Source organism: Trichoderma citrinoviride, assembly GCF_003025115.1.
Source record: "Trichoderma citrinoviride strain TUCIM 6016 unplaced genomic scaffold BBK36scaffold_12, whole genome shotgun sequence".
In the NCBI taxonomy this organism is placed as follows: domain Eukaryota; kingdom Fungi; phylum Ascomycota; class Sordariomycetes; order Hypocreales; family Hypocreaceae; genus Trichoderma; species Trichoderma citrinoviride.
This window is the reverse complement of record NW_020194720.1, coordinates 1,016,705-1,041,452: the sequence shown is the minus strand read 5'-3', so window position 1 is coordinate 1,041,452 and position 24,748 is coordinate 1,016,705. Positions and strand designations below refer to the sequence as shown.

The 24,748-nt window shown below is 53.6% G+C and overlaps 5 protein-coding genes across 5 annotated transcripts; 4 read left to right on the top strand and 1 right to left on the bottom strand.

Annotated features, from left to right (window-relative positions):
- Positions 1-94: 94 nt before the first annotated feature.
- BBK36DRAFT_144400 (hypothetical protein) lies at positions 95-1,979 on the top strand (the record flags this gene model as incomplete). Its single annotated transcript, XM_024897513.1, has 2 exons — positions 95-1,919; positions 1,952-1,979. Exons 1-2 carry the CDS (start codon positions 109-111, stop codon positions 1,977-1,979), a joined length of 1,839 nt encoding a protein of 612 aa, XP_024747205.1. The 5' UTR covers positions 95-108.
- Positions 1,980-14,643: 12,664 nt separating this feature from the next.
- On the top strand, positions 14,644-15,459 carry BBK36DRAFT_1180716 (hypothetical protein; the record flags this gene model as incomplete). The annotated part of the gene is made up of 4 exons (XM_024896226.1): positions 14,644-14,744; positions 14,800-14,990; positions 15,227-15,290; positions 15,407-15,459. Exons 1-4 carry the CDS (start codon positions 14,678-14,680, stop codon positions 15,457-15,459), a joined length of 375 nt encoding a protein of 124 aa, XP_024747204.1. The 5' UTR covers positions 14,644-14,677.
- Positions 15,460-17,121: 1,662 nt separating this feature from the next.
- BBK36DRAFT_1143586 (hypothetical protein) lies at positions 17,122-18,358 on the bottom strand (the record flags this gene model as incomplete). The annotated part of the gene is made up of 4 exons (XM_024893608.1): positions 17,122-17,150; positions 17,316-17,616; positions 17,735-17,884; positions 18,317-18,358. The coding sequence occupies 4 exons, from the start codon at positions 18,356-18,358 to the stop codon at positions 17,122-17,124; spliced, it is 522 nt and encodes a 173-aa protein (XP_024747203.1).
- A 1,237-nt stretch (positions 18,359-19,595) lies between these two features.
- BBK36DRAFT_1125321 (hypothetical protein) lies at positions 19,596-20,111 on the top strand (the record flags this gene model as incomplete). The annotated part of the gene is made up of 3 exons (XM_024891272.1): positions 19,596-19,667; positions 19,731-19,922; positions 19,989-20,111. The coding sequence occupies 3 exons, from the start codon at positions 19,596-19,598 to the stop codon at positions 20,109-20,111; spliced, it is 387 nt and encodes a 128-aa protein (XP_024747202.1).
- A 1,604-nt stretch (positions 20,112-21,715) lies between these two features.
- BBK36DRAFT_1180708 (ATP-dependent metallopeptidase Hfl) lies at positions 21,716-24,409 on the top strand (the record flags this gene model as incomplete). Its single annotated transcript, XM_024896225.1, has 4 exons — positions 21,716-21,766; positions 21,862-22,014; positions 22,078-23,925; positions 23,981-24,409. The coding sequence occupies exons 1-4, from the start codon at positions 21,740-21,742 to the stop codon at positions 24,407-24,409; spliced, it is 2,457 nt and encodes an 818-aa protein (XP_024747201.1). The 5' UTR covers positions 21,716-21,739.
- Between the last annotated feature and the right edge of the window lie 339 nt (positions 24,410-24,748).

Sequence of the window (24,748 nt, the reverse complement as noted above, 5' to 3'; positions counted from 1 at the left end):
ATTTTCGTCGCATTGCCTTGCACACCTCGAGCTTCGACTTCAATTGAGAGCCACAACCCGCTCCGCTGCTCCTCGAAACCACCGAGTCCGCCCGCAAATGCCTCCCTGATGCAGACGATCCTCTCCAGGGCCGGACAGGCTCCGCGCGGCGGGTGCAGAGCCTGCAGCAGCGCCATCAACACCCTGGGCAAGAGACCGGTCCCCGTCCGCCGCAAGCCGACCTTCGCCGAGCTCTTCACAGCATGCTACAGCTCCATGTTTGCTACGGCAGCATTGGTGGATGCCGTCAGGAAGGAGGACCGCCGGAAGGAGCTGGATCGTCAGCTGGACGAGGTTCGAAAGGAAATTGCCGATCTCCAGGATGGCCGGCAATCACACAGCTCGGACGACGACTCGATGTATCGGTGGCTCGGCCTTGGACAGATGGACGAACTGTGGAGGAGCTTGAAGAAGATATACATAAGCCGCCCGTACATGAAGGAAATACACCAGCCGGCAACCATTAGCAATTGCGACCTCATCGAAGCTCTAAAGCACGAATACTATGGCTGCCCGAGCGGTCCGTTGCGCAGTGCAAAGAGGCAATTGGACTACGATCTACTCGAGAGCGCAATCATGCGGGAAGAGGTCGACACGGCGAGATTCTACCGAGAGCCCCGAAATCAGGTTCAGCTGCTGCGCGAAACCATGAACGCGGAGGCCCTAGTTCGGAAACTCTTGCAGCGGTCAAAATACTATGCCAAAGGCGAGCCCGCGCCGTCGCTAGAAAAAGCTCAGACGTTGTTGGAAGAAGGAAGTCCGGATTACACATTCCGATCCATCGACGCTGTCAGGGCGCAGGAGAACACCATATTGTTGAACAAGCGCCTGAGAGCCTTGGTTGCTGCTTCGAATCTGAATATGAAGGAGAAGATTGGCAGAATCTGCTATAACTTGCTCATCTCTTCTCACCCACCCGACGTCCACACCTACAACACGCTTATCGTTGCGTTCAACAAGTCAGGCCACCACTCATTCGCCGAAGCACTGGTGGCTTCATTTTTCCACGAGCGGTTACTACAACCTACCAATTCCACCTTCATCGCCATCTTGAACCACTACCGGTGCACCAATAATCACGGAAAGTTCCTCCGAGCTCTCGCATGCATCACCGGGATCGACAATCGAACCGGTGCCAAAATCCGCCGGAGACACGTGTCAGACATCAACAGGAACCCGACTCTCCTACCGTGGGCGTTGGATGCCAAACGTCGAACTCTCAACGGCGAATGGATATGGGACCATCTGCCGATGACTCTGCCGCTGGTGGAAGAAATCTTCAGTGGTCTGCTTCACTTCAAACTCTTTGACCAAGCTGCGACATTTTTCATGTCATGCATGCAATGCGGTGTAAATCTGAGCCTGGATTCCGTCAAATACTTTTTTGATGAATGCATCGATGCTCTGGACTGGAAAGCTGCAGCTCGGTTGGCCGCCAGCTTAGCACGCTCTCAATCAGCACTGCAGAGGTTGCTTAGCTACGGAGATGGCCACGAAGTCACGTCCTACATTGTTGGTCGAATACGAGTCTTGTTAGACATCTGTGGCCTTGGTGGTCCGGATGAGCCGCCCAAGTCGCTCTTAGCCAGCCTGAGGATTTCCGGCCCTGCTTTCACCAAGTTCCTCAACACATTGGCTGAAGAGGAGGGCCTGCTGCAGGATGCGTCCACATCTAGTCGAAAGATAGACAGGTGCAAGAGCAGGGTGCTACAGTTGGAGAGTATCGGGAAGGAGTACGAGTTTGTGCGAAAGACGACGCTTTCCATCGAGAGCAAGCTCCTCTACCCCGACTTCTCGCCTGCCTTTCGTGCTTCGATGGCACTCTACATTGGCGAGACGGCTACGCAGAGAAGCGAGCAGTTGAGCCGGGAGTTGACACAGTTTTTGGAGACTTGCACTTTGGTTAAACCAGTGCCGCAACAGCCTTTGGAAGACGATGATGCCACCGAGTCCTCAGCCGACAAGTCAGCCAGTTTTGAGAAGACGGGATACTTCAACTATGGGAGCTTTATTGAAGGCAAGCCCACGGGATCAAGGCTCAGGCAGATGCTCCTGGCCTGGTCAAACCCTTTAGAAGGTGAAGCTGGCGTGTTTCGAAGAATAGCTGTGAGCTTTGAGAGGATGCTCCGAAGTGGAGGATGAGGACTACTAATCCAGATACTGCTGGTAAATAGTATCGGTGTATTTGTATCGTCACTGTATATAAGGGTTTTGGCGGACCAACATGTGCTCAAGCTGTGTATTTCAATAGGCGCTTTGAGGGGAGGGGAACTGGGGGCTGGGGAAATGCCCAGTGGCATTCCGTACATACTGTACAGAGCATAGCAGAACATGACATATTGTTAGTAAATCGCTGGGTCTAGTTGACAATCAATGGGTCTCGGAGGGTGGCTATTGTGTAATCGACAGGACGCAATCCCGATTCTTCTCGATGCCTCGTGGGCCTAACAAAATAGACCAAGTGTGTACGTCAAGTCGAGGCCTGGAGAGGAGTGGCGGCGGTTAGCGCAGGAATGCTGCCATGTGGTGTTCGAGCCATACAGTGTCTCTGATACCGTATCCTCGGAACTCAGCATCAAATGCTTCCCGCTCCGAAACTGCAGCAATGATGCGATTCCCATCTTCAAGCTCAAGTTGTCAGCGGATGGCGGACACAGTACAGACACACTGTGGCGGCGGCGGCATGGCCGGAAGGGCAGAGCCGGGCAAGTCACGAGGCGCAGCGCGTGTCCACTCAAAGCGCCGCATGTGCTCCATGTGCGCGAGCAGCTTGCTGTCACTGCAAGGAAAATCGCTTTTCAGGGGGAGCGAAGCAGAAACGGGCTCTTCAGCCGGTGGTCAGCTCCACCGGGGCGATTCAGGGTCCTTTTTTTCTTTTTCTAGCTGCCCTGTTCGTTCAGAGATTTGCTGGAGTAAAAGGTGGGTTGGTGGTTGGTGGTTTGTTCAGGGTACGTCGCACTTGCGTGGAGGTTCACGGGTTATCGCCAGTTGGCAGAGGTTACCTGTACTCGACGCTGAGAAGTTGATACTTCCAAGATGTTCTCCTCATCCAGGTACCACCACTACTAACTGAGGTGGAGAGGGAGCTTGTTCATCAACCTGATCTCCTTCCTCCTCCTTCTTGCTTCTCTTCTCAAACCCCTCTCACAATCCTCATCATCCCCTCCCCTCCTAATCCCAACTCTTGCCCCGCGGACGACTCTCAGCAAAAAGGCGGCGAGACCCTCCGAAAACCGCTGTACCTGATCCGCTCTGTGGCCCACGTCTGCCGCATGTCAGATGCACGCGTGCTGGCTGGACAGGAATAACCTTGTCGATATCTAGACCACCTCGAGGACCCCGACAGCTTCAAATACCGGCGCCCTGCTCTTGTGACCGACGCCACAGACTTGGCTCTGCCTCTGTGCGAGCTGTACTGCTGGACTCTGCGAGCAAGACGGGCGATCCACTGGTGGTGCTGGTGGACAAAATACAGACGTCAACTGCTAATCATCGATAAACGAGGTATGTCGATCTGCATCTGTGAGAAACGCCGACTACCGCAAAGGCGTGCCTTGTTTGCTTGCCTTGCACCAACAAGGACGAGCGCTTGCACCCCGGCCTGGCTCCCCGCTCTCGTCGCTTCACTCCCCTTGAGCCTTCGAGCATTCTAGATTTTTGCAGCCACGGGTTGGTTGGCGGCTATCCGCATATCTTGAGACTGTGGAGGAACGTGGAGGCTGGCCGCCATCCATCACGCGGTCTGCGTTGCATCTTGCTGCTCGTACCACCTCGGCGAATTCAGGCTTTCTCCTCTTCTATCACACACTGATCTTCTTTTTCTCTTTAGCACAGCTTCTGATTTTGCTGAAACCTGGCGGAATCGTACTACTGCTTGGTGAGTGCTGCCATTCATCGCCCGATACGGCCACAATCTGGACTGGCATTCGTAATGCGACTTGCCCAAAGCAGGAGCTTGGAAAAAACAGGCATCTGACAGGAGAAACCCCCCACGCAGTTCTGACCAATCGGCAGTGAGCAGACGAGAGAAGCAAAAGAACATTCAAAGTGCCGAAGACGACAGTTAGAGCCAGCAGGCGGCGTGGAAAGAAGAAATCATGAAGTTTGGACGAAAGTGAGTTGCTTTGGGATCAATTGGCGCCGCCGGGCGGCACTGACTGAAACCGCGCTCTTGCAAAGCCTCCCGCGAAACCAGGTTCCTGAATGGGCCTCCGCCTACATCAACTACAAGGGCCTCAAGAAGATTGTCAAGGCCGCTGCCGAAAAAGCCCGAAATGGCGAGACGGTAGATCCAGCAGGTGGGCTGTTCTTCTCTCATCTCCTGTCGAGGCCGTGCCTCTGTCCCTAACATCGCTTCCACCGCAGAGCTTTCCTTTGCCCTCGACCGTAACCTTGAAGATGTCGACTCCTTCTACAACAAAAAATACGCCGAGGCCTGCCGACGAGTCAACCTTCTGCAGAACCGATACGGACGCGTGCCCGATGTCGTTGCGACCCTGGACCAGGATGAGATTGAGGAGGTCATGGGAGCGCTGCTGGAGCTGAGAAGCCAGTTGAGGAATCTGCAGTGGTTTGGCGAGATCAACCGCAAGGGCTTCGTCAAAATCACCAAAAAGGCCGACAAGAAGGTGCCGGGAATCGCTTCGCAGCACCGCTTTATTGCGACAAAGGTCGACCCCAAGCCCTTTGCGCGGGACGGAAACGTCGTTAGGCTTCTGAGCGAGATCAACCGCTGGCTTTCGGTGTTGGGAGACGCACAGAGCAAGGATGATTCAAAATCAGAGCGGTCGAGCCGTTCATTCAGCCGGTCATCGGCCAAGGTGTTTCTGCACATGCCACAGGCCCAGCTTGATACGCTGGAGCAGGCCGTCCGCAACAACGACGTTGAGTCGCTCAAGTCGGGATTGGCAAACGCACACATTGACCCGTCAGAAGCTTCGTCGCAGCCGTTGTTGCTGAATTTGCTGCAGCGCTCCATCTCGGGACGATCCCGGGCTTGTATCGCCTATCTTCTCCAAAACATCAAAGATCTCGATGAGCCCGAAGACATCAACGGACGGAATTGCATCCACCGCCTTGTCATTCACATTGGCCGCACCAAGTCTGCACCCACCAATGAGGATGCCAACACGTATCCAGTTCCAGTCGGCACGGGTTTCAACACGAGGCATCTGCAGCCTGCCGTCTCTTCTGCCGTCCAAGTCAAGGAGCTCAACAAGCACGAGTCTGCTCTGCTCGGCAAGGATGATGAAGCTGTGCAGATTCTCGAGTTCCTGTTCGACCACATGACGGAGAACCAGCGAGTGGCTTTGAAGAGCCCTGACACGTTTGGTCGGTTGCCGCTTCACTATGCTGCCCAGTTCGGCTTTGTCGTCGTGTGCCAGATCATCATGGCCAGGATGCAGCAGTGGGGCCAGTTCGACGTCAAAGACGGCATCGATGCCCCCGAGTGGCAGGACAATGATGGCTACGCGCCACTTCATCTCAGTGTCATCGGCGGTCATCCTTTGACCACGCAGGCCCTTCTCCAGGGCGAGAACTGGCAGGGCAGCAGCGAGGCCAAGACGGAGATCCGGAAGACGGTTGCCAAGTCTGGCGCCGTCCTCGCGCTTGCTACCAAGTCCAACTACGTTGTCATCGTCAAGATGCTCGTTGACGCTGGTGTCAACGTCAACTGGACCGACAAGACGGGCGAGACGGCTCTCCATGTCGCCGCTAGGTTCGGGCATGACGAGTGTGCCCGCGTCATCCTGGAAAGCAAGCTGCAAAAGGCCGACATTGAAATTGCTGAAAAGTCTTACGCCTGGACTCCGCTGCACGTCGCTGCCGTTGACGGTTCTCTTTCTGTCGTGAACCTGCTCATCGACGCCGGAGCGGACGTTTCCAAGCCCGATGCATCTGGCTGGACCGCCAAAGAGCATGCGGCATTGCGTGGACACATGCCCATTGCCAGGCTGCTCGCCGCCCACACGAACGAGTCGGAGGCGGCCACACGGTCAGTGGCCTCATCTCCGCCGCTCAATCCCACGGAGACGTCTTCGTCCATCGACGGCCGCCGTTCGAATGGAGCTTCGCCGTCTCCGCGACCGGCCGAGCTTGTCAAGACATTTGGTCATCGCTATCTGACTAACGAAAGCCTGGTCTTGGTGAGCCTTGGGACAATGGACATTCGAAAGAAGCTTGATGCGGTCACTCTTGACAGCGTCCCTCTCGCGGAGGCGCACAACACGCAGCTCGACACGGCGCTGTCCGTCGTCGTGAGCGCGGACGGCGCTCAGGGGGAACCGACCATTATCGACCTCCCCGTTCACGAGCACATTGCTACCGAGCCGGTTGTGTTCACCACGCGAGACGCCTCCAAGGTCAAGCTTCTCTTCGACATCGTGCCGACCTACTCGGGGAACAACAAGAACAAGATCGGACGTGCCGTGGCCCTCTTGTCTACCGTTCGACCGACACTTGGCACCAGTCGCATGAACTTGCAGGGCGATTTGTGCGTGCCCATTATGAACAGCAGTCTCGAGGTGATTGGAACAGTCAACTTCAACTTCTTGGTCATTACGCCCTTCTATCATCCCAACATGGAGATTACTTCCAGACAGACGTACTGGAAAAAGCTCTCGTCGACCATGGTCATCGGCCATCGCGGCCTTGGCAAGAACATCACCTCCAACAAGTCTCTGCAGCTCGGCGAGAACACGCTGCCCTCCTTCATCGCCGCGGCCAACCTCGGCGCCCAATACGTCGAGTTTGACGTGCAGCTCACCAAGGATCACGTCCCCGTCATCTACCACGACTTCCTCGTCAGCGAAACCGGCATTGATGCACCCGTCCACACGCTTACTCTGGAGCAATTCTTGCACATCAACTCAGATTCCAGCAGAAGCAGCAAGGCCAACCCAAGCCTGAACGGAAAGTCGGCTGTCGGCCGTACCCGCAGCAACAGCCTCACTCCTCAAAGATCGCTGTCCATGGGCTATGCTGGCTCCGGTCTGCAACAAGAGATGGAGGAGCGCATGAAGCACACCCGAGACTTTAAAGAGAAGGGCTACAAGGCCAACTCTCGAGGCAACTTTATTCAGGCGCCCTTTGCGACGCTAGAGGATCTGTTCCGTAAGCTGCCGGAGCACATTGGCTTCAACATTGAGTTGAAGTATCCCATGCTTCACGAGAGCGAGGAGCACGAGATGGACACGTATGCGGTGGAACTGAACTCTTTCTGCGATACTGTCCTGTCCAAGGTCTACGATCTGGCTGGAGAGAGACACATCATCTTCAGCTCCTTCAACCCGGATATCTGCCTGTGTCTCAGCTACAAGCAGCCCTCGATTCCTATTCTGTTCCTTACAGATGCGGGTGTTTCCCCGGTCGGCGACGTTCGAGCGTCGTCGCTGCAGGAGGCTATTCGATTTGCTAGCCGCTGGAACCTTTTGGGCATCGTTTCCGCGGCCGAGCCCTTGATCAACAGTCCTCGTCTGGTGAGGGTTGTCAAGGAGAATGGATTGGTCTGTGTCAGTTACGGCATGCTGAATAATGATCCACTGATGGTTCAGGTACGTCTAACGCTGACGATAAGGTTGTCTATTACGATTTTATCGGTGAAGCTAACATATCACAGCGCCAAGTCAAAGAGGGCATCGATGCCGTCATCGTGGACAGCGTCCTGGCTATCCGAAAAGGACTCACGAGTGCCGAGGCTACTGCGGAGCCACAAAAGGCAGAGATTTCCGAAACGACAGAAAGCTCGACAGAAGAAGAGACTGTGGTTATTGCTCAGCCCGTCTCCGAACCATCACAGAACTTTAGCCTTGCCAATAGCAATGGCACAACGCTCTCTACTTAGACGCATAGACAAGACAAGGAGAGAAGGTATATAGATGGTGTTTGTTTTGGCGCTTTTTCAACACAATGGTGCCGGGAGCCAGTACGGCCTCGGCTGGCTATGCATAGCACGCATGCATGCATTAGAACATCGTTTGAGGGGGGTTTTTTTCCCCCCGTGGCATGAGCTGGAATGACGTTTGATTTGGGGGAGCGGGCATGATAGATGGAGACGAGCGATGGTAGAGATGCCTGTATGGCTGAACGAGAGATGACATAGAATACGAAGGTTATTTTCCGCCGCCACATACCATTTGCCGTTTCTACTGAGGACTGGACGTTTCACTTGACGTGGTGGCCTACTACAGCGTTTCGTTGAGGGAATCACTGAGAAATGGCAGAACGCATATACTGAAGGATGGATGGAACTCGTCTCTTGAAAGAACAAACAGCGGTAGTATTTTCGTGTCACGCGACAGAATACCCTACACTAACTACCCATCAAGGTTCAAGCAATGGATCAGATAAAAACCCCGATGATAATACTGGTACATAGCATCTCAGCGCGGAATGTTGCCTCTTTTTTTCTTGAAACATCTCCAAATTTTAAAACTTCCCAAAATTGCGCACCAAGACTTGCTTCGTACTTTTCCCATCCAACTTGCATGGAAATCCTACGCGCGTCAAGAGCAAATAGACGCAAAGACTGGCCCTCTCCAACCCAACCCTCCCTCGGAGCATATTACTCTAAACACAAAAAAAAAAAAAGACGCATAAACCTCCGCGATTTCTGGTGCGCTTTGCTCGGAGATCACCCAACTGTACCCAGTAGTTAATTCACGTCGGTATACATACTCTTTCGGGCAAAACTCGCATCGAGCAACACTCACTCAACTCACTTCAGTCAAATCCACCTGCTTCCTTCGAGGGAATCCAACAGACGGAGAAAAATTCCTCTTCCATTCTTCAAACCCATCCAACGCCGCAATCCGATGCGCTAACGCAGCAACGCGGAAAACAAAACCTGCCCTTCTGTAATCTGCAGAACATCATCTTCCTACCTTGATACAAGCATAAGATTCAAAACAAGAAAAAAGGCGCGAAACGGACTCGGAGAAGGTCCTCCCCGCGGAAGTGTCTGTGTGTTGCTTGCTTGCTTGCTTGTTGGCTTGTTGGCTTCCGTCTTCTTCTCCTCCCTCGCTCACTCACCCACCAATATCCCGTTTTCTTCTTTTCCTGAAAAGTCCTGAAAGGAATCGACTTTAATGAAGGATAAGCTGGGGGAATATTCCAGCTAGGTCAGTAAAGGCAAGTCAATGTTCTGGAATCCCAAAGGCGGGCAACCAGTCGGGTCCGAGTCAGTCAGCCAGACGGCCAACGCAACGAAACTTCGCCCACTTCCCTTATCCCTTCGATAAGGCATGTAATATGCATGGAGCGAATTGCAGTGTTGCATGCAGAAGGAGAATGCAGAGAACCCTCTGACCCCGCGCTTCTGCTTCTCTGCATATCCGGGTGGCCTATTCTTGGGAGAATGGATGTGAGGGGCGGCCTTCCTCAATGGGATTTGCGTGAGCTCACAGGGCAAAAAAAGGTGTCATCACAACTGGTTCTCGAGTTGTGTCGTGCGTAGGCCGTGTCGTGGAATCCTGCAGCGGCCAACTTCCCTCCCCTGCGAGCGGTACATTTGCTCCCGCCTCAGCCCTTCTCACCCACCCCCTCAAGCCGTGCGCCTGTGCCTTCTTCTCCCCCGGAGTCTCGCCCAGGGGCGGCAGATAGGATGGTAGTACAAAGTCTGTGTAGTAAGCCATGTCTAGCCCAAGCCCTGCTCCCTTGTCTTGCGAGTGCGAATGCGAAGAGTGCCCTCTGTTAGGAGGGGAGTGCTGCTGGTAGAATTCCATACTGTCACGCTCCCACGAAATGCCTTGTAGACCCCTGAACCCTGCCTTGGGACGGACCGGGTGCAATGTCGAGCAAGCAAACGCCATGGGCCGTGTCCTAAGGATGGCGCTTGATGCTTCCTTTGGCTGCCGACTTGTGTCGGCTCTGCGCCCGTAGCCAGACTGTTGTCCTTTCGAGCAAACATCGCCATTTCTGCGTAATGTACGGTAGCAGAGGCTGGCCGGCATCTGTTGCTGCGCAGCGTCAGCCACCGCACTTGTATGTCATTGTGATTTAGGCTCAAGACAAGCAAGAAAAAAGGGTTGCCGGATCTAAAGCTTAGTCCAACGGGCTGGCGGGAAATCTCCGATCGCGGTGGGGTCAGAATCATCATCGTTCAACACCCCTGGCCCCGCCTAGCCGTGCAAACGCTCTCATCACCACGTTTTTGACGCTTGTCTCTATTCTTTGCTTCGCATTTCGGGGTTCGGTATTGCGTTGCTGTTATTATCTCTCCTCCCATGCTGACCAGCGGACAAGGACTGGCCATCCACGTGCAGCGTTCTGTACTGTTCTGCGAGAGTCCAATGAGCTACTCCCGTCCCAAGAAACAACGGCTATGCTGGCCGAAAATAGTAGACATAGAAACAGTGGGATTCGAGGCGCATTAGCCAGGCGCCTCACCGTAACAGAGTCGCATACACCTGCATATCTGATACACAGGTGTCTGTGTGCGTCAGGTATGGCCACCTATTCTGGCGCTCAACCGGAGGCACGTCCACCCGAGGGCCTTCCATTAGCAGCTGCCAGACAGTGGACATCGCTTTGTATGTTTGAAACCCGTTGACGGAGGCTCCGAATTTGTAGGTACGGTGTTGATTGGTTCGTAATGTGGCGAATCAGGAGCGACGAAGCTCCCTTTCAAGCGTCGTGGTTGTCCATCGTCGTCAACAGCCGTGACACAATCTGCGGAGCAGATCAAGATCGTCCGGCAGCATGCTATGTCTTTGCTGTACAAGCATGACCCCGTCTCGAAAGTCCCCGTCATCAAATCAGCAATCTTGGTCAATAGCCTAGCTGCTTACCCACTTGCAGCTCACCGTGCAGGGTTTGCGCCATGGCTTGGCCTTTTGGGGTTCGATTTCTCATCCTGGACTGGCAGATGCGAGGAGTTTCATCTTCGGGCCAAATCTTCCCCAGATACCGGCCACTGTGATTCATCGATTCGAGCAGGCTGGCTTCACCGAGCGCGTACTGCTGCAAGAGTGCACGTCTACAGCAAGGCAAATCAAGGAAGCGTCTCTCAGCTTTGGACGATGCAGACACGTACCGGGCTCCTGGGAGAAGTACAATGCAGTAGTATGTGCTGTGATCCTGTAGGCAAAACATGCAGACGGAAACAGCTGGAGATCTGGACCGTCTCTGCGCAAAGTGAGGCGCAGCCATATCCTCACGGAAGCGGGAAGTGATGAGAAACATCTAGGCATCCATTGAGAAAAAGCCTTTGCATCGCGCTATTGCATGTAGTCTGCAACAAGGACGGCCCTTGGTCAGCACACCAAGTGCTACCAAACTCCTAAAGTATACCACATCAGTCTCCGAGCACTGGAAGCGGTTAACAGAGGAGCCAGCGAGGAAGAACCAGCCATTCTCACCGATAGAAATAGGAAGGCGGGTAACAGATGTGCCACCATCAACACCAACCATCAGCCGCTAGCTGCATCAAGCCGATTCCTTGGATATTCCTTTAGTATTCCTTAAGTGTTCCTCGAACGTTCCTTGGGCCCTTCCCTGGCTGCATCCTCGTACGCTGTCTGTTTATTCTCCGAGGGGCCAGAGAGCAGCGCCCGCTCTAGCGCCCCCTTACAGGTTAGTGAAACCGGTTGCTGGTCTACCGATGCCAGATTGAAGTTGTTTTAGGTGATGTAAGATGAGACGCCCTTGTAGATGTTTGTGCACTGGAAGAAGGATTCCTCCGAGTCGGAGACGACACCACCTCGGTGGCCTGAGGACTAAAGAGTCAACTCTCCCCATGCAAGGTACCCGTCCACTTCATTTACCATTTTGCCGCTTGGGAAACAGTCCGATGATTCTCGAGCTCCTCCTTGGGATCTCAGAGGGGGTTGGCCCGGCTCGGCTTATGCTTTCCCAAGCTGGACATGCTTGATTTTCCCCATCTGCCGTTTTAATGAGATTTGTTTCACTGTTAATTCGCTGGTCTGAGATGTTTCTTGGTTCAACGCAGCTCTTTCGGCAGTCCGGCAGAAAAACGAACAAAGTGAAGCAGCTATGCCTCAGTGTATGAAGACAAGCTCTGGTTTCTGAATACTTTCAGTTCGGGTAGTAAACATCCGGCTGCTGGCCATTTGATATGCTTAACCGTTTGACTGCTTATTAGAGGGTAGTACTACCCGTTCCGGCCGGTTTGACGACGCTCGGTCTCGCCGTGTTGTCTTAGGAATAACGTCTTTGGACGGTAGCCGCGCGCTTTCACCCTTCCTGTTGTCTCCTCTCTGTTATCATATCTCGGGACATGAAAGCTCCGTTTCCCATTTCGGCATCTCTGCCAACTTTATCGATATCTTCGTACTTATCTGCCCAAGCGGCGTGCATGTGTATGTGTAGGACGGAGAGAGTGGATAAGCTGCTGCTGCATCAATTCAGGACAGCGGTCCCGTATCTTACATCTCATCATGTGCTTTCACGCATGCTCCAACAAGCCCATGACTAGCTAGCCTGTCGTATGGCTTGACAGTTCCGGGGAAGCGTAGACTATATCGAGGTATACATGTGCATATGCACCTGGCTGGTGCTGGCAGGTTCGGTTCCGAAAGAGCGATGCGTGTTTCAGATACAGATAGTTTTTGAGCTGTCTGATCTTTCGACGGATATGCATTCTAGAACGTCGGCCGCAAACGATCCTGCGGGTTGCCCCAACACCTTGCTATGGTGATATAACCGATGTCGTAGATACCACCCCAGAAGGTAGCTTTTCTTGTGCTTCGAGAAGAACTTGGCGTATGAACTGTGGTCATAAGGTTACATTGTTGCTTATGAGTTTTAATAGTTGGCGGGATAGAGTGAAGCATTCGATCCCTCCATCTCCACACAAATTCTTCCAATAAGCTAGCTCGTGAGCTCTTTCTCCCTAAGCAGCATGTTGTACGGGGGCACGGAAAAGACGTTGCCGCCTTGTCTCCGAGTGAGGCTCATACCTGCGCCCGGTGCTGATTCGGGATCAAAGTCATCTTTTCACACCGACTTCATATATGTCTCGATAACGGGGCTATGCCTTATCTCGATCACTGGAACCATATATGGCTAGCTGACCTGCTTCCAGGTCAGCGTCGGCGAAAAAGGTGTATGTAGGTAATCGACAGGAAAATACTCGGACTTGGACTCTCGGCGTGGTCGTTTCGGAGGCATTCGATTCAACAACAAAGGATAGCAGCACTTTCTGCTAGTTTCAGTTGGTCTCTAACACCTCATCGCCGTGCCCGTAAACGGAGTTGCAATTGGTACTCCAAAAGTGAGTGAGGCGAATCTGGCCCACGCGGGACTGTATTGAGCGTCCGTAACGGCCAGGCTTGAAAGTGAACCCCTAGCGACGGCACAGACAGCAGCAGAGGGGACGAGGGAGAGCTTCTCCTCGCAAACAACGCCGTTGTTCCTTCAGTAACCGTTCTGAGTATGCCTGTGCGTCTCAAAAGGGCATGTCGAACGGCAATAGCAGCACCTTGTCCAAGTAGGCTAGTTGTCATCCTGCGCATGCGGGCCGCCGTCTAGGCCTGCTGCTGCTCTCTGTCCTGGTATTTGCGCGGCAAGTTCTTGTAGGGTGGCATCAGGCGCGATGGCGTGGGCCGCGGTCGCAGTCGTGGTAGTTGATGCTGACCACCATTTGTCACGGCATCTGTGACGGGTTTAAGTCGTCGTCTTAGCGTTTCTGAAACGCTCGCTAGTGATTCTGGGGATCGATCTCGTGGGCGCTGAGATCCTCCCACGTGGGCAACAACAGGCTTCGGACCGGTGGTTTATGCTCACGTCTATTACTGCTCGTCAGCAAGACTGCGGAGCGTTGGCACAACACGGGTCAAGAGGTTCTTGGGCCAGTGCTGAATTATTTCCCAGATACAACAACGTAGAGTTGGCCGGTATTGGAACGTTCCGCTATTCCAAATGTCGCCTTGGCAGCAATTTAGCGAATCACGGCCTACCTTTGTTACAAACAGGTAGCATGTAGGAACCGTCTGAAACAGCAGTATCTTTTCTTCTTCGTTGCTCCCTCAAGCACGGATGACGTCGCAACTGGAGTCTTATGCAGCCTTGGGTACAGCGCCCGCAATTGCCATCGTCCAAGAGGACCTTGATGAATTCGCAGGTGAACAGACTCATCTCGGGAGCTGAATTGTGCCGGATCCCCGGAGTGTCGTGCGAGAGCTGGCGAGGGAAGTCGTTCCTGCAAGCAGGTGTATGTGAACAGGAGGCCGGTCAGCCCAGCATGTCCCGATGTGTCTCCGTTTAGCCCTATCTGTGAACCAAGAGGCATATTGCTGAGGTTCGCTCGCTTGGGAATAGATAATCCCCGCTTTGCTTTTGCAGCTTTGAAGTGGACGAGGCGTATACTATCCCTACTGGCCCTGTAAGGCCAAGAATAGGCTTCTACCCCGGGAATTGTTCCCTGGCCGGTTCTTGGCGAATGGGACGTTGGCTGAAGACCGAACCCTTGCGAAATGTTAGATGCTAATGCAATATCACGGCAATTATTGACATGGATTTCGGACCTGCCCCCACCCTTTTCATGCACCTTGAGAGGTGTCCCAGCCTCTCAAACCTGAAGCGATGGGCATATTTGCCTCATGAGGGTTGTATCGATGTAACGGTGATTGCGCGCAAGGTGTAGCTTGGGGGTGAGACGTAGAGCTGCTGCTTAAGCAACATGCCGACTGAGCAGCTTCGAGAATCCAGCCACCAAGCGGCCAGTCGCCAAGATCCCAAGGTCGCAAGTGGGATGCTCCAATTCTGTTTGGGGCCTTGCTCAGGCTGCTGACATTGCAGCAGCAGCAGCAGCAACAGCAGCAGAGGCCGCGGTCGAGACTGAGCCAACTTGGCCTGCCTCTTCGCGCATCTTGACGAAATATGAGCGTACGGCTTGCCCCGAGCTCGTAGGCGTCGACAGGCATCATGGATTCTTCGCAGCAATGCCCAGTATTAGAGGCCTGGTCGAGTCGAGGGTCATCTTGTCCTTGCCAGTACGGAGGAATACCACGCGATTGCCGCCCTGTCCTTGTCCGTCCAGCATCTGCCCTGGCCAAACACGCGAGTGATGGCTGTCATTGCGCTTAATGCCCATGCTCTCCAGTCGCTGCAAGGTTTGCTGTTCAACGGCGGCACAGCGTGCTGCTGTTGGTGATGGCGTCGTCCCGAGCCGTTGTCGAGGGAATGCAGGTGCTAGCTAGACCAGGCAGCTGCTTGAGGCGAAACTCAGGTGATGATAACAGGAAGCCAGGGATCATCGGTCATGTGCGATAAGGGCAACCTGCTTCAGGTCGGTGAGGCCAAATCCATTGGAATTGGATGTTACGGCCTAGGTAGGTACTGCCTTAAGGGTCCACACATGGTAAGGTATGACTGCCCTGCTAAGGCCGTACCTCTTGCACGTGGACAGTGCAGCCTGTTACAAGCATCATCTTCCTTGTCGATGCCTACTGGTACCTCTAGTACTTCTATCTAACGGGAACATCTTCCAACAACTCCGAGCCGTCAGTCGCCTGAGACAGTCTGGACTCTGGACAAAGACTCCGTGTCCGAAGACTCTTCGAATCGTGTTCGATTGCCCGATGCGTTGCAGATAACCCATTACTACCGCCTCCAACCATTCGGAATCTCTGTCGCCCAGCTTGTAGGTGTCAGTATTAAAGCGCCTCAATGACAAACAAGTGGTGTGCCGCATTCGGATAATGGCTCAGGGTCGCATTTGCCAAGAGTGCAACCCAGTCCGCTCACGCCATATCGTGTACCCTCAACTCTTCCCCCATTCCGTTGCCACGGACAGTCGAGATAGAGACGAGTGCCTTGTATAGCCTATCACAATGGCCGAAGAATGTCAACTCCTAGACTACCTGGGCTAGGAATCGTAGCAGGGATCCCCATGGCTTCTAGAGGGCGCAAGGTCCATGGATCATGTTGGCTGGAGATCCCCCATTCTGCACGACAGCCGAGGTGGAGCAGCATCTTGACCAGTTCTACTTCCCGGGTTCCTTGGATACAACTATAACAGCGATTCCCACGTGTACCTACATGAGGTGGTAGTACGAATGGGGCAATGGGGAGTATCGATGCGGCATATCCGCAGTCGCAGGCCTTCCTGAGCTCTGTTTCATCTGCGACATCGAAACTCTGGCGGGAAATGCCAGGATGTCAGTGTGAGGCGGTAGGAATCATGGCGGACGGAACACTCCAGGCGCAAGATGAAGACAGGATGGGGTTCATCAAGTACCCGGATGGTAAAGCAAGCGAGACTGAGTGTCACGATGGCATCTACACCAGAAACAAGGGTTCAAGAACAGGGCAAGGGCTTATGGGCTTGCTTGCCCAGTTCATCGTACTATCTAATAATAGAAGATGATACACGGATGGACAAGCTATTGAAGCAGTGCCACTGCAATTATGAATCGAACGCAAAACATCTACAGATGGTTTCCATTCCAGCACGAGAATTCTGAAACTTTGCAGCTGTGGCCGTATGATGGAATATCGCCATCAAGGTCACCACGCCAATGCTAATCTTAATCTATCTGCAAGGAAGCTCGGCAAGATAACTGATGTATGTATGCGTAATGAGCTAGTTGCTACGGATGGATCGTAGTTCTTACTTTTCAGGTTACTTTTCTGCCAATACTACGACCTACTCGGCACCGAGCAGCAGCACGATTGCTACCATTGCTTCCACTGCGACCTTGAACCAGGCAGTCTTATGCTGCTTTGTATGCTCATGCCCTTTTACTGAATTCCCATGTAATAGCGAGACTTGCCCATATCTGCAGTATCTTCAACATCTGATATTGGTCGTCTCAAGTCCGAGCACCCTCAGATCACTAATTAGGACCACCTAATCTGCCGTCCACCTGGCACGCCTTGGGCTTCTCTGTGCTAATAAGTACACAAATAACCGCTCAGATCAGTCGTAAATACCACTTCCAAGTATTGTCATTTCCCAGCTGGCTGCAGGCGGCATCTCCTGGGACTGGATGTCGACTGTGCGCTGCATCGCATCATCTGGACTTATAGCCGTCCCCCTGTTGAACCTCGGCCGCTCCCGAGTGGGGAGACATTGCACCTGGCCCTGGCCTAAAGCTTAGCGGCAGATCAAGCGTAACTCCTCTACAGGCGCTTAACTGCATGCGCAGCGTCTACGTGCATAGATAGGTACACAAATCTATGCATCTATGCGGGCCATGCAGCTACGGCGTGTTTCACCCCACCCCCACGACAAGCTTCATCCCCCTGTTCTAGCCGTTTCCTCTCCTCTTTTCTTCCTCCCCGACTACGCCAATGAGAGGCTCCGATCAGCACACCATGCGCCTCCATCGTCTCCCAGGACCGCTTCTCGCAGAGGCCCAGGACCAACAAGCGATCACGGCTTCCAGCACAGACGACCGTCGACCGTGGTTGAAGGGCTGAAGAGTGGATGCCTTTTCCTTTGTGAAGCCTTCTAGGGCTCTCGGCCATGTACCTGACGCAAAGCAGCGTGGCCGCCAGCTGCCCCAATGGACCACCAATTGCCGGTACAAACGGCCATCTGGACGAGCGTGGGAATGTGACAAAATCGCAGGCGAAACAATTTCCCTCGCTCACCTTTTCGTCCTTGTACGACACCTATACAGGACGGCACCTCCGTCTGTTACAAAGGAGAGCATGCCTTTCCAGTAGTAGCAAGTACCTGCATGTCATACGGTGTCAGCACAGCCTGCCATCGATGCATTTCTTGCCTCACAGCCGTCTCCACACTCGCTGCTACATCTTGTCGTCTTCTCTTCGCTTGCCTCCATGTGATTTCTTCGTCTCTTCTCATGGCCCAAGCTTTGGCGATCCTCACGGCTGAGCCCCCTTGGCCCTTGGAAAGGTAGCCCACTTGCAAGCCTACCTGGCAGATGCAATGCAACACATGTCAAGTAACTAATCTTACCGCGCAGGGAATATTGAGGGGAAAATACAGGTCGAAGAACGAGAGAGAGAGGTTTACATGGCTCGGCAGGTGAATCGTTCCTCATCTTGGCCCTTGAATGCCGGCTAGTTTGACAGAACCAAGGTAGCCGCACATCACCTCCATCGACTCCCCCCCGCCCTGGCCTGTACTGCGTGTAGTGCTCAGGCAAAAGCCCACTCTACCTAGGTACCCGTGGCACACTTTCTCTGTTCGTCTTCGAGGCGTTATGGGGCACCTTGGAAATAGTCAGGTGAGCTGCATTCTGAGCTTGGCTGCCCTCCCTCTGGCCCTGCGTATTCCCCGTGCCTCATGATGAAACGGCTGCAAGACGCTCAGGCTCGCCTCCATCCGTTGCTCGCCCTGACATACAGGCGTGGCTCTAAGCTCGATTGAGCGAGAGTATCTGGCCATTGTTTTCGAGTTCGTTCTCGCCGTCACATCCAAAACGGTCTGGTCAAGCTCATCGAATACGGATAATTGAGACGCCTCCCAGACAGGACATGGGGTAGGTCTGCTCGTGTCGTATGTACTCGACCCCTGTTCAACACTGAATGCTCCATCTAGACCTGCCAATGTACACACGACTACAGCCGAGGAGAGTACTATCTCTGCCTAGCCCGGCACTGAGCAGTGGCGGCTACTGCTGTTCCCGCAGCGTCTTCGCGTGCTTGCCGGACCCCTGCGGTGGTCGCTGTATAGCCAGCTCGATTTGTTTCCACTCACATGCCCTGTGTCGCTGTGAAAAGATATATATACATGTGGCATCACTTTCTCACCCTCCACACAGGATTACAGTCCTTGCCGAGCACCGACAAGTTTACCTGCCAATTGAGCAACACGGGAAGATCACAACGGATAGGCAGCAATTATTCCATCCGTTCTCTCTGTCTTGAAAAGCTGGGACCAATCCTACCGACACTCCTTGCATTTTGTCCTACCTTGGCTCGATCTACTTCATCTCGTCAATCGATTCAGCGGCGCTGTGTTTTGTATCTCAGAGACCTGCTGTCGCTTGTGCTACCGGATTCTTTCCCCGTCTGAACACACCACCATAGCTGTTTTTTATTAAAGCCGCTGCCCCCCCTTATGGTTCATCTCATACTCAGCACATGTTACGCAACGTCTCCGGATCTACTTTTACGCTCATCACTACTGCACAGCGTCGTTCCGGAGTCCTTCTCTCGTCCCGTGGAACCAACCGGCTAGGATCTGGACCCCAAATTTTCCACTCCAATCTCGCCGTTACATTCTAAGGATCCGCAATTGGACCGGTGTGGAATCTACCGATATCTTGCATCCTTCGCACTACATCTGCTCAAGCCGTGCCTTCGACTCCTGCGAGAATAAGAGCACCCCACAACAATATATCTACATATGTCGTATACGTCCGCTCACATCCGCACATACACATATATATACGCCTCCCTTAGCACCCTCACCCGACCCGAGTTTCATCTCGAATCAACCTCAGCCATCCATATTGATTGATCTGAGGCACATCACATCCATCTAATCATCTACTTCCTCAAACACTCGACACTACGATAGTGTCTCATAAGACCCTACCATACGACAAACTGTCGACCACATCACTTTAATACTTTAATTATAATACCAGGGTCTTCCCGAATTGATCACAATGTCGCAAATGACGTTCAAGGGATTTACAGACGGACCTGATTTCAGGCCGTTTGCCTGCGACTGGGAGGCGTGCAAGAAGGTATGGGACCATCAGTTACCTGATTGCAGTTATTGCAATGCAAACCAATTGACACATTGGCAGGACTTCAAACGGAGATCAGACCTCACAAGACACTATAAGATTCACACAAATGAGCGACCACACCCGTGTACAGCCCCTGGCTGCGAAAAGAGATTCATCCAGCGCAGTGCCCTCGCTGTTCACACTCGGACACACACTGGAGAGAAGCCGCACAAGTGTAAATTCCCCGGCTGCATCAAGCGATTCTCGGATGTAAGTCAACAACAAAGCATCCCGTCGCCTTTCTTCTATGAAACAGAAAACTCACGGAACAATTAGTCGTCGAGTCTTGCCAGGCACCGTCATGTTCACACAGGGAGCCGTAGTCGCAGGTGCGCACACATCGATTGCCCCAAGAGGTATGTATTTGAGTCTTGTTTGGGTACAAAGAGGTGTAGCTGACCCTGATCAGCTTTTGCCGCAACAAGCTTGCCGTCAAGCAGAAGCATCAGTCTCAACAGCGGGATATATTTGGCGTACAGATCGATTGTCTCTCCGATTCCGAATCCAGCCGGTCGTCATCTATGCCAGCCCAGCCGACTACACCCCAGCCCCTTCATGGCATGGGACTGCAGGGTAGCCTGTTCCAACACGGTTCATCTGCTTCCGATCTCGACGGCCAGGTGCAACTCTGCTACATCGATGAGCCGTTCCACTCTCCACAAGCTGGTTCTGATGACATGCATGACATGACCTCGATGCATCGTTTCAACAGCTTGCCGCTCTATGCCATGGGACAGGGCAGCGCCCATCTGGAGACGGTGGACCTGGACAGCCAGTATCCTGGCTCAATGGGGCATTCCCCAATCGATGCGTCATATCCTACTCTGGGCCTGGGCAATAGCCCGGATAGCAGTCCCACCAGCCTCCCACCGACTTCCAGCCACGGCTCCATGTCACAAAAGAGCTACTACAAGTATATGGGCTTGAATACTGCCACATACTCTCTCAAGAACGCATCGCCTATGGGACAGACTACGCCCATGATGAGCTACTCTCAACAGCTGGCTCAAGCACGGCAGCAGATGCTGATCAACCCCGGACAAATACCAAGCCAAACAGTGGCGCGCTACGGCTCCCCTCCCGTTACATTGGGGAAGTCTGAGCCGTGGTATGGATACGAGTCCTACGGCGTGTACAACATATAAACAGCAAAATTTTCCTTTGTTATTACTTCTATCTCAGCTGCTCTGACTAATAAACCGGAATACAAGAAAAGGCGAACTAAAATAAATGGGAACTCATAGGGGTTGGATAACATTTACTTTGTTACTAGCGGGGAGGCAGTCTAGTAGAGAACGGCACGGTTTTCACGAGTTCTGCGGAACGGCACAGTCTTATGAGGAGGTGGCTTAATTGCTTGTATCGATTATGTATATTCATCTTCCGTGTATAGCTGTATTTCATTTGTAGATACGCCTTTTAACAGGCTGATGAATGAAGCAAAAAATATTCAACATGAGCATGACTGGAAGTCTGAACAACCCGAAGTGCAAGCCGTAGTCAGCCACTCGAAATGTGGCTGCGGGACCCCAGCTTGCGCCACGTTTCACTCACGTGATGCAGCGTCAGAGTCCCGCCCGGAATGCTGACTAACGCACGGCGAAGGCTCGGAAAAGCCTGGTAGGCCGATCGTCGCCGATAGAACGAGGGCCGTGATTGAGTGGCAAGTTCTCTTTCCGTCTCTTTCACTGTTATTCGCGACTTCAACCGGCATCATGAGGGCGTCGAGGTAGAAGTTCTCTTGTGTCCAGCAAAACTCCCTCAGCCCGCGCTCATCTATTCCTTCTTGACGAATCGGTAGAAGGAGGGACTGTCTTATTGTCGGCATCTGCTGGGCCTGGCCGGCTCCTTCGATAGTGCCAGGTCTTGCCTGGGTAGGCTGCTGCAGCACGTCATACCCTTTACGATCGAACAGCCATTGAGGCATCCTCCGTTGTTGACTCTGGCTCCTTGACTCTTGTCGTCGCCGGATTTTGATATTCGACATCCGACTTAAGCCTTGCTATAAGGCGACGTCAATCGTGGCGATGGCGTTCCACGGTGGTCTGCTGCCTGTAAGTACCTTTGCCGGGTCTCTTGGTGGTGGCCGAGCTGTCTTCGAACTTCGACATCGAGGACGAGATACTGACGGAGAATGAATGGCAAATAGTCAATGGCAGCAGCCGCAGCGGATACCCTCCCTTCCATCACCAACACCCTCATGCGACCCTGGCGGCCCTCGTCTGTACCCCGCCAGCAGACCGATGCGACTGTTGGAGCCGAGGCTGCGCGGTCCGGTCCCGCGGCCGAGGCGAAGGAGAAGGTGAGAAGCTCATCTCGGGATGACTCGCAAAGGCTTGCGGTGCTAACTCGGATGATGTTGCAGACGGCGCGAGTCCAGTTGCCCGATTTCCTCCAGCAAGCATCAACGTACGCACCAAAGGCCGTAACCCCTAACGCGATGGCGACAACCGATGTCCGCGCTTCCATCTCTGGATTGGGCCGGGTCGGCTTGCTTGCAGCGAACCCGGTTCTACGAAGACCTTTCTTCCAACCCGTCAACACCGTCTCGTCTCCCCTGGTCAAGCTCTTTATGCGATCTACCCCCGCCGTCTCGACCCCGCTACGCGCCATGTCCACGACACGGATTCTCTCCGGAACACTCGGTCTGCAGCGCAGAGGCTTTGGAACATCGAATGGAATCTCTCGCAGCCAGCTGGCTGCTGTGGAGGAATCGGCAAACAGGAACCCCGGAAACGCAAACCTTCAAAACGCTTTTTACCAGCTTCTGCTGAGGGCCAATATGCCTGGCATCCTGGTAGAACGGTATCAAACTGGCCGCTTCGCAACAAACGCGGCGACCGAAGAGGCTTACAAGAAGGCTCTGGCTGCTCTGAATAGTGGTACGAGCACCGTGGCCACGGCCACGGCTACACCTGGATTCGCTCGTGGACAATGGGCCGGCAACGAACAGGCTATCGCCAATGCGGCCCTTAGCGGATCGATGGGCGTCAAGGGCGAGCCAATCCACGTTGTGGTCCAAGAGTCGACGCGATCTCTCGTCTTCCGTTGGGTTAAGTTCTTTGCGACCTTCATCGTCTTCACCTATCTGTGTTTCGCCGCCGTGACTATTCTGATTGAGACGCTGAGCACGTTCAGGCGTGGACCGGGGGCCAAGACGGACTCTGAAGTCAAGGCTGAGAAACAGACAACCCGATTCGACGATGTTCACGGATGCGACGAGGCCAAGGAAGAGCTACAGGAAGTGGTCGAATTCTTGCGCAACCCCGACAGCTTCTCCGATCTTGGAGCGAAGCTGCCAAAGGGTGTTCTCCTCGTTGGCCCCCCTGGTACTGGAAAGACGCTGCTCGCTCGCGCCGTGGCCGGAGAGGCGGGCGTTCCCTTCTTCTACATGTCTGGCAGTGAATTCGACGAGATCTTTGTTGGTGTGGGAGCCAAGCGCGTCCGTGAGCTCTTCGCGGCGGCAAAGGCCAAGTCCCCTGCCATCATCTTCATCGACGAACTGGATGCCATCGGTGGAAAGCGTAACCCTAGGGATCAAGCGCACTCAAAACAGACCCTGAATCAGCTTCTCACGGAACTCGATGGATTCGACACGGATACCAAGATCATCATCATGGCGGCCACCAACTTGCCCAAGTTGCTGGACAAGGCCCTTACCCGACCTGGACGTTTCGATCGACACATCAACGTGGACTTGCCGGACGTTCGTGGCCGCATTGCCATTCTGAAACATCACGCCAAGAAGATAAGGCTTTCCCCTGACGTCGACCTCGAGGCAATTGCCGCTCGCTCGCCCGGACAGTCTGGTGCCGACCTCGAGAACATGCTGAATGTCGCAGCACTGCGCGCTAGCAGAGCAAAGGCTCGTGAGGTTTCTAAGCAGGATATCGACTGGGCATTCGACCGCATCACCATGGGCGCCGAGAGAAAGTCGATGGTCGTGACGGAGAAGGAAAAGGAAATGACGGCATACCACGAAGCTGGCCACGCTCTCGTCCAGCTGTTCGAAAAGGAAAGCTCCAACAGGCTGTACAAGGTTACGATTCTTCCCAAGGGCCCCTCGCTGGGTCACACTGCTCATGTCCCCGCCATGGACAAGTACTCGTACACTGCGGCCGAGTACATGTCCAACATTCGCGTGCTTCTGGGCGGCAAGATGGCTGAAGAGATGCGGTATGGTGACGACAAAGTGACGTCTGGTGTTTCCAATGTAGGTGACTCCCTTTTGCGTGAGTTGTGAAATGAGTGCTGACCACTGGATATAGGATTTGGAGAGGGCTACCGATTTGAGCTTCATGATGGTCACCCATTTTGGCATGTCCAGCGTGCTGGGTCCGGTTGAGTACGGTCGAAGATATGAGAACCTCAGTTCCGAGACCAAGTCCATAATTGAGGGAGAGGTCCAGAAGACGCTGAGAAAGTCGTACGAAGACGTGAGAAAGGTGTTGACGGAGAAGCGGAAAGAGCTGGACCTTTTAGCACAGGCACTGGTGCAGTACGAGACGCTGGACAAGGAGGAGGTCGAAAAGGTTATCCGGGGCGAAAAGTTGCCAGGTCGGGCAATAGTGCCCAAGGGACCGCTGACGCTACCGATACCAGACGACATTCCTCCGCCTCCAGGGCTGGGAATACCGCAGCCTCACCCCCCGGAATCACCAGCCCCTCCGGCTTCTGCTAGGTCATCTGCTACATGAAGAGATGGAGAGGACGATGACGGCGATAAGCAACATGGATATGCAGCGAAGTGACGAATGCCGAAAATGTGTGGGTGGAAAACATATTTCCTTCGTTTATATGCGCGGAGTCACCGTCCGAGGTGGCTAGCGAGCAAGCCGAAGCGATGTTTTTGATACTCGAAATCATTTCAAAAGGGCAGGCCGAAGGAAAGCGACACCAGCGGTCTGGATGGCATTGTGTTGCTCGTGTGGAGGAAGCTTTGTCAAAGCGGCAAAGCGCATCAGGACGGTCTCCTTTGTGAACAGCGTGGTGTGACTCGGAATGGATGCATTTGGGACAGAAATTGGGTCTTGAAG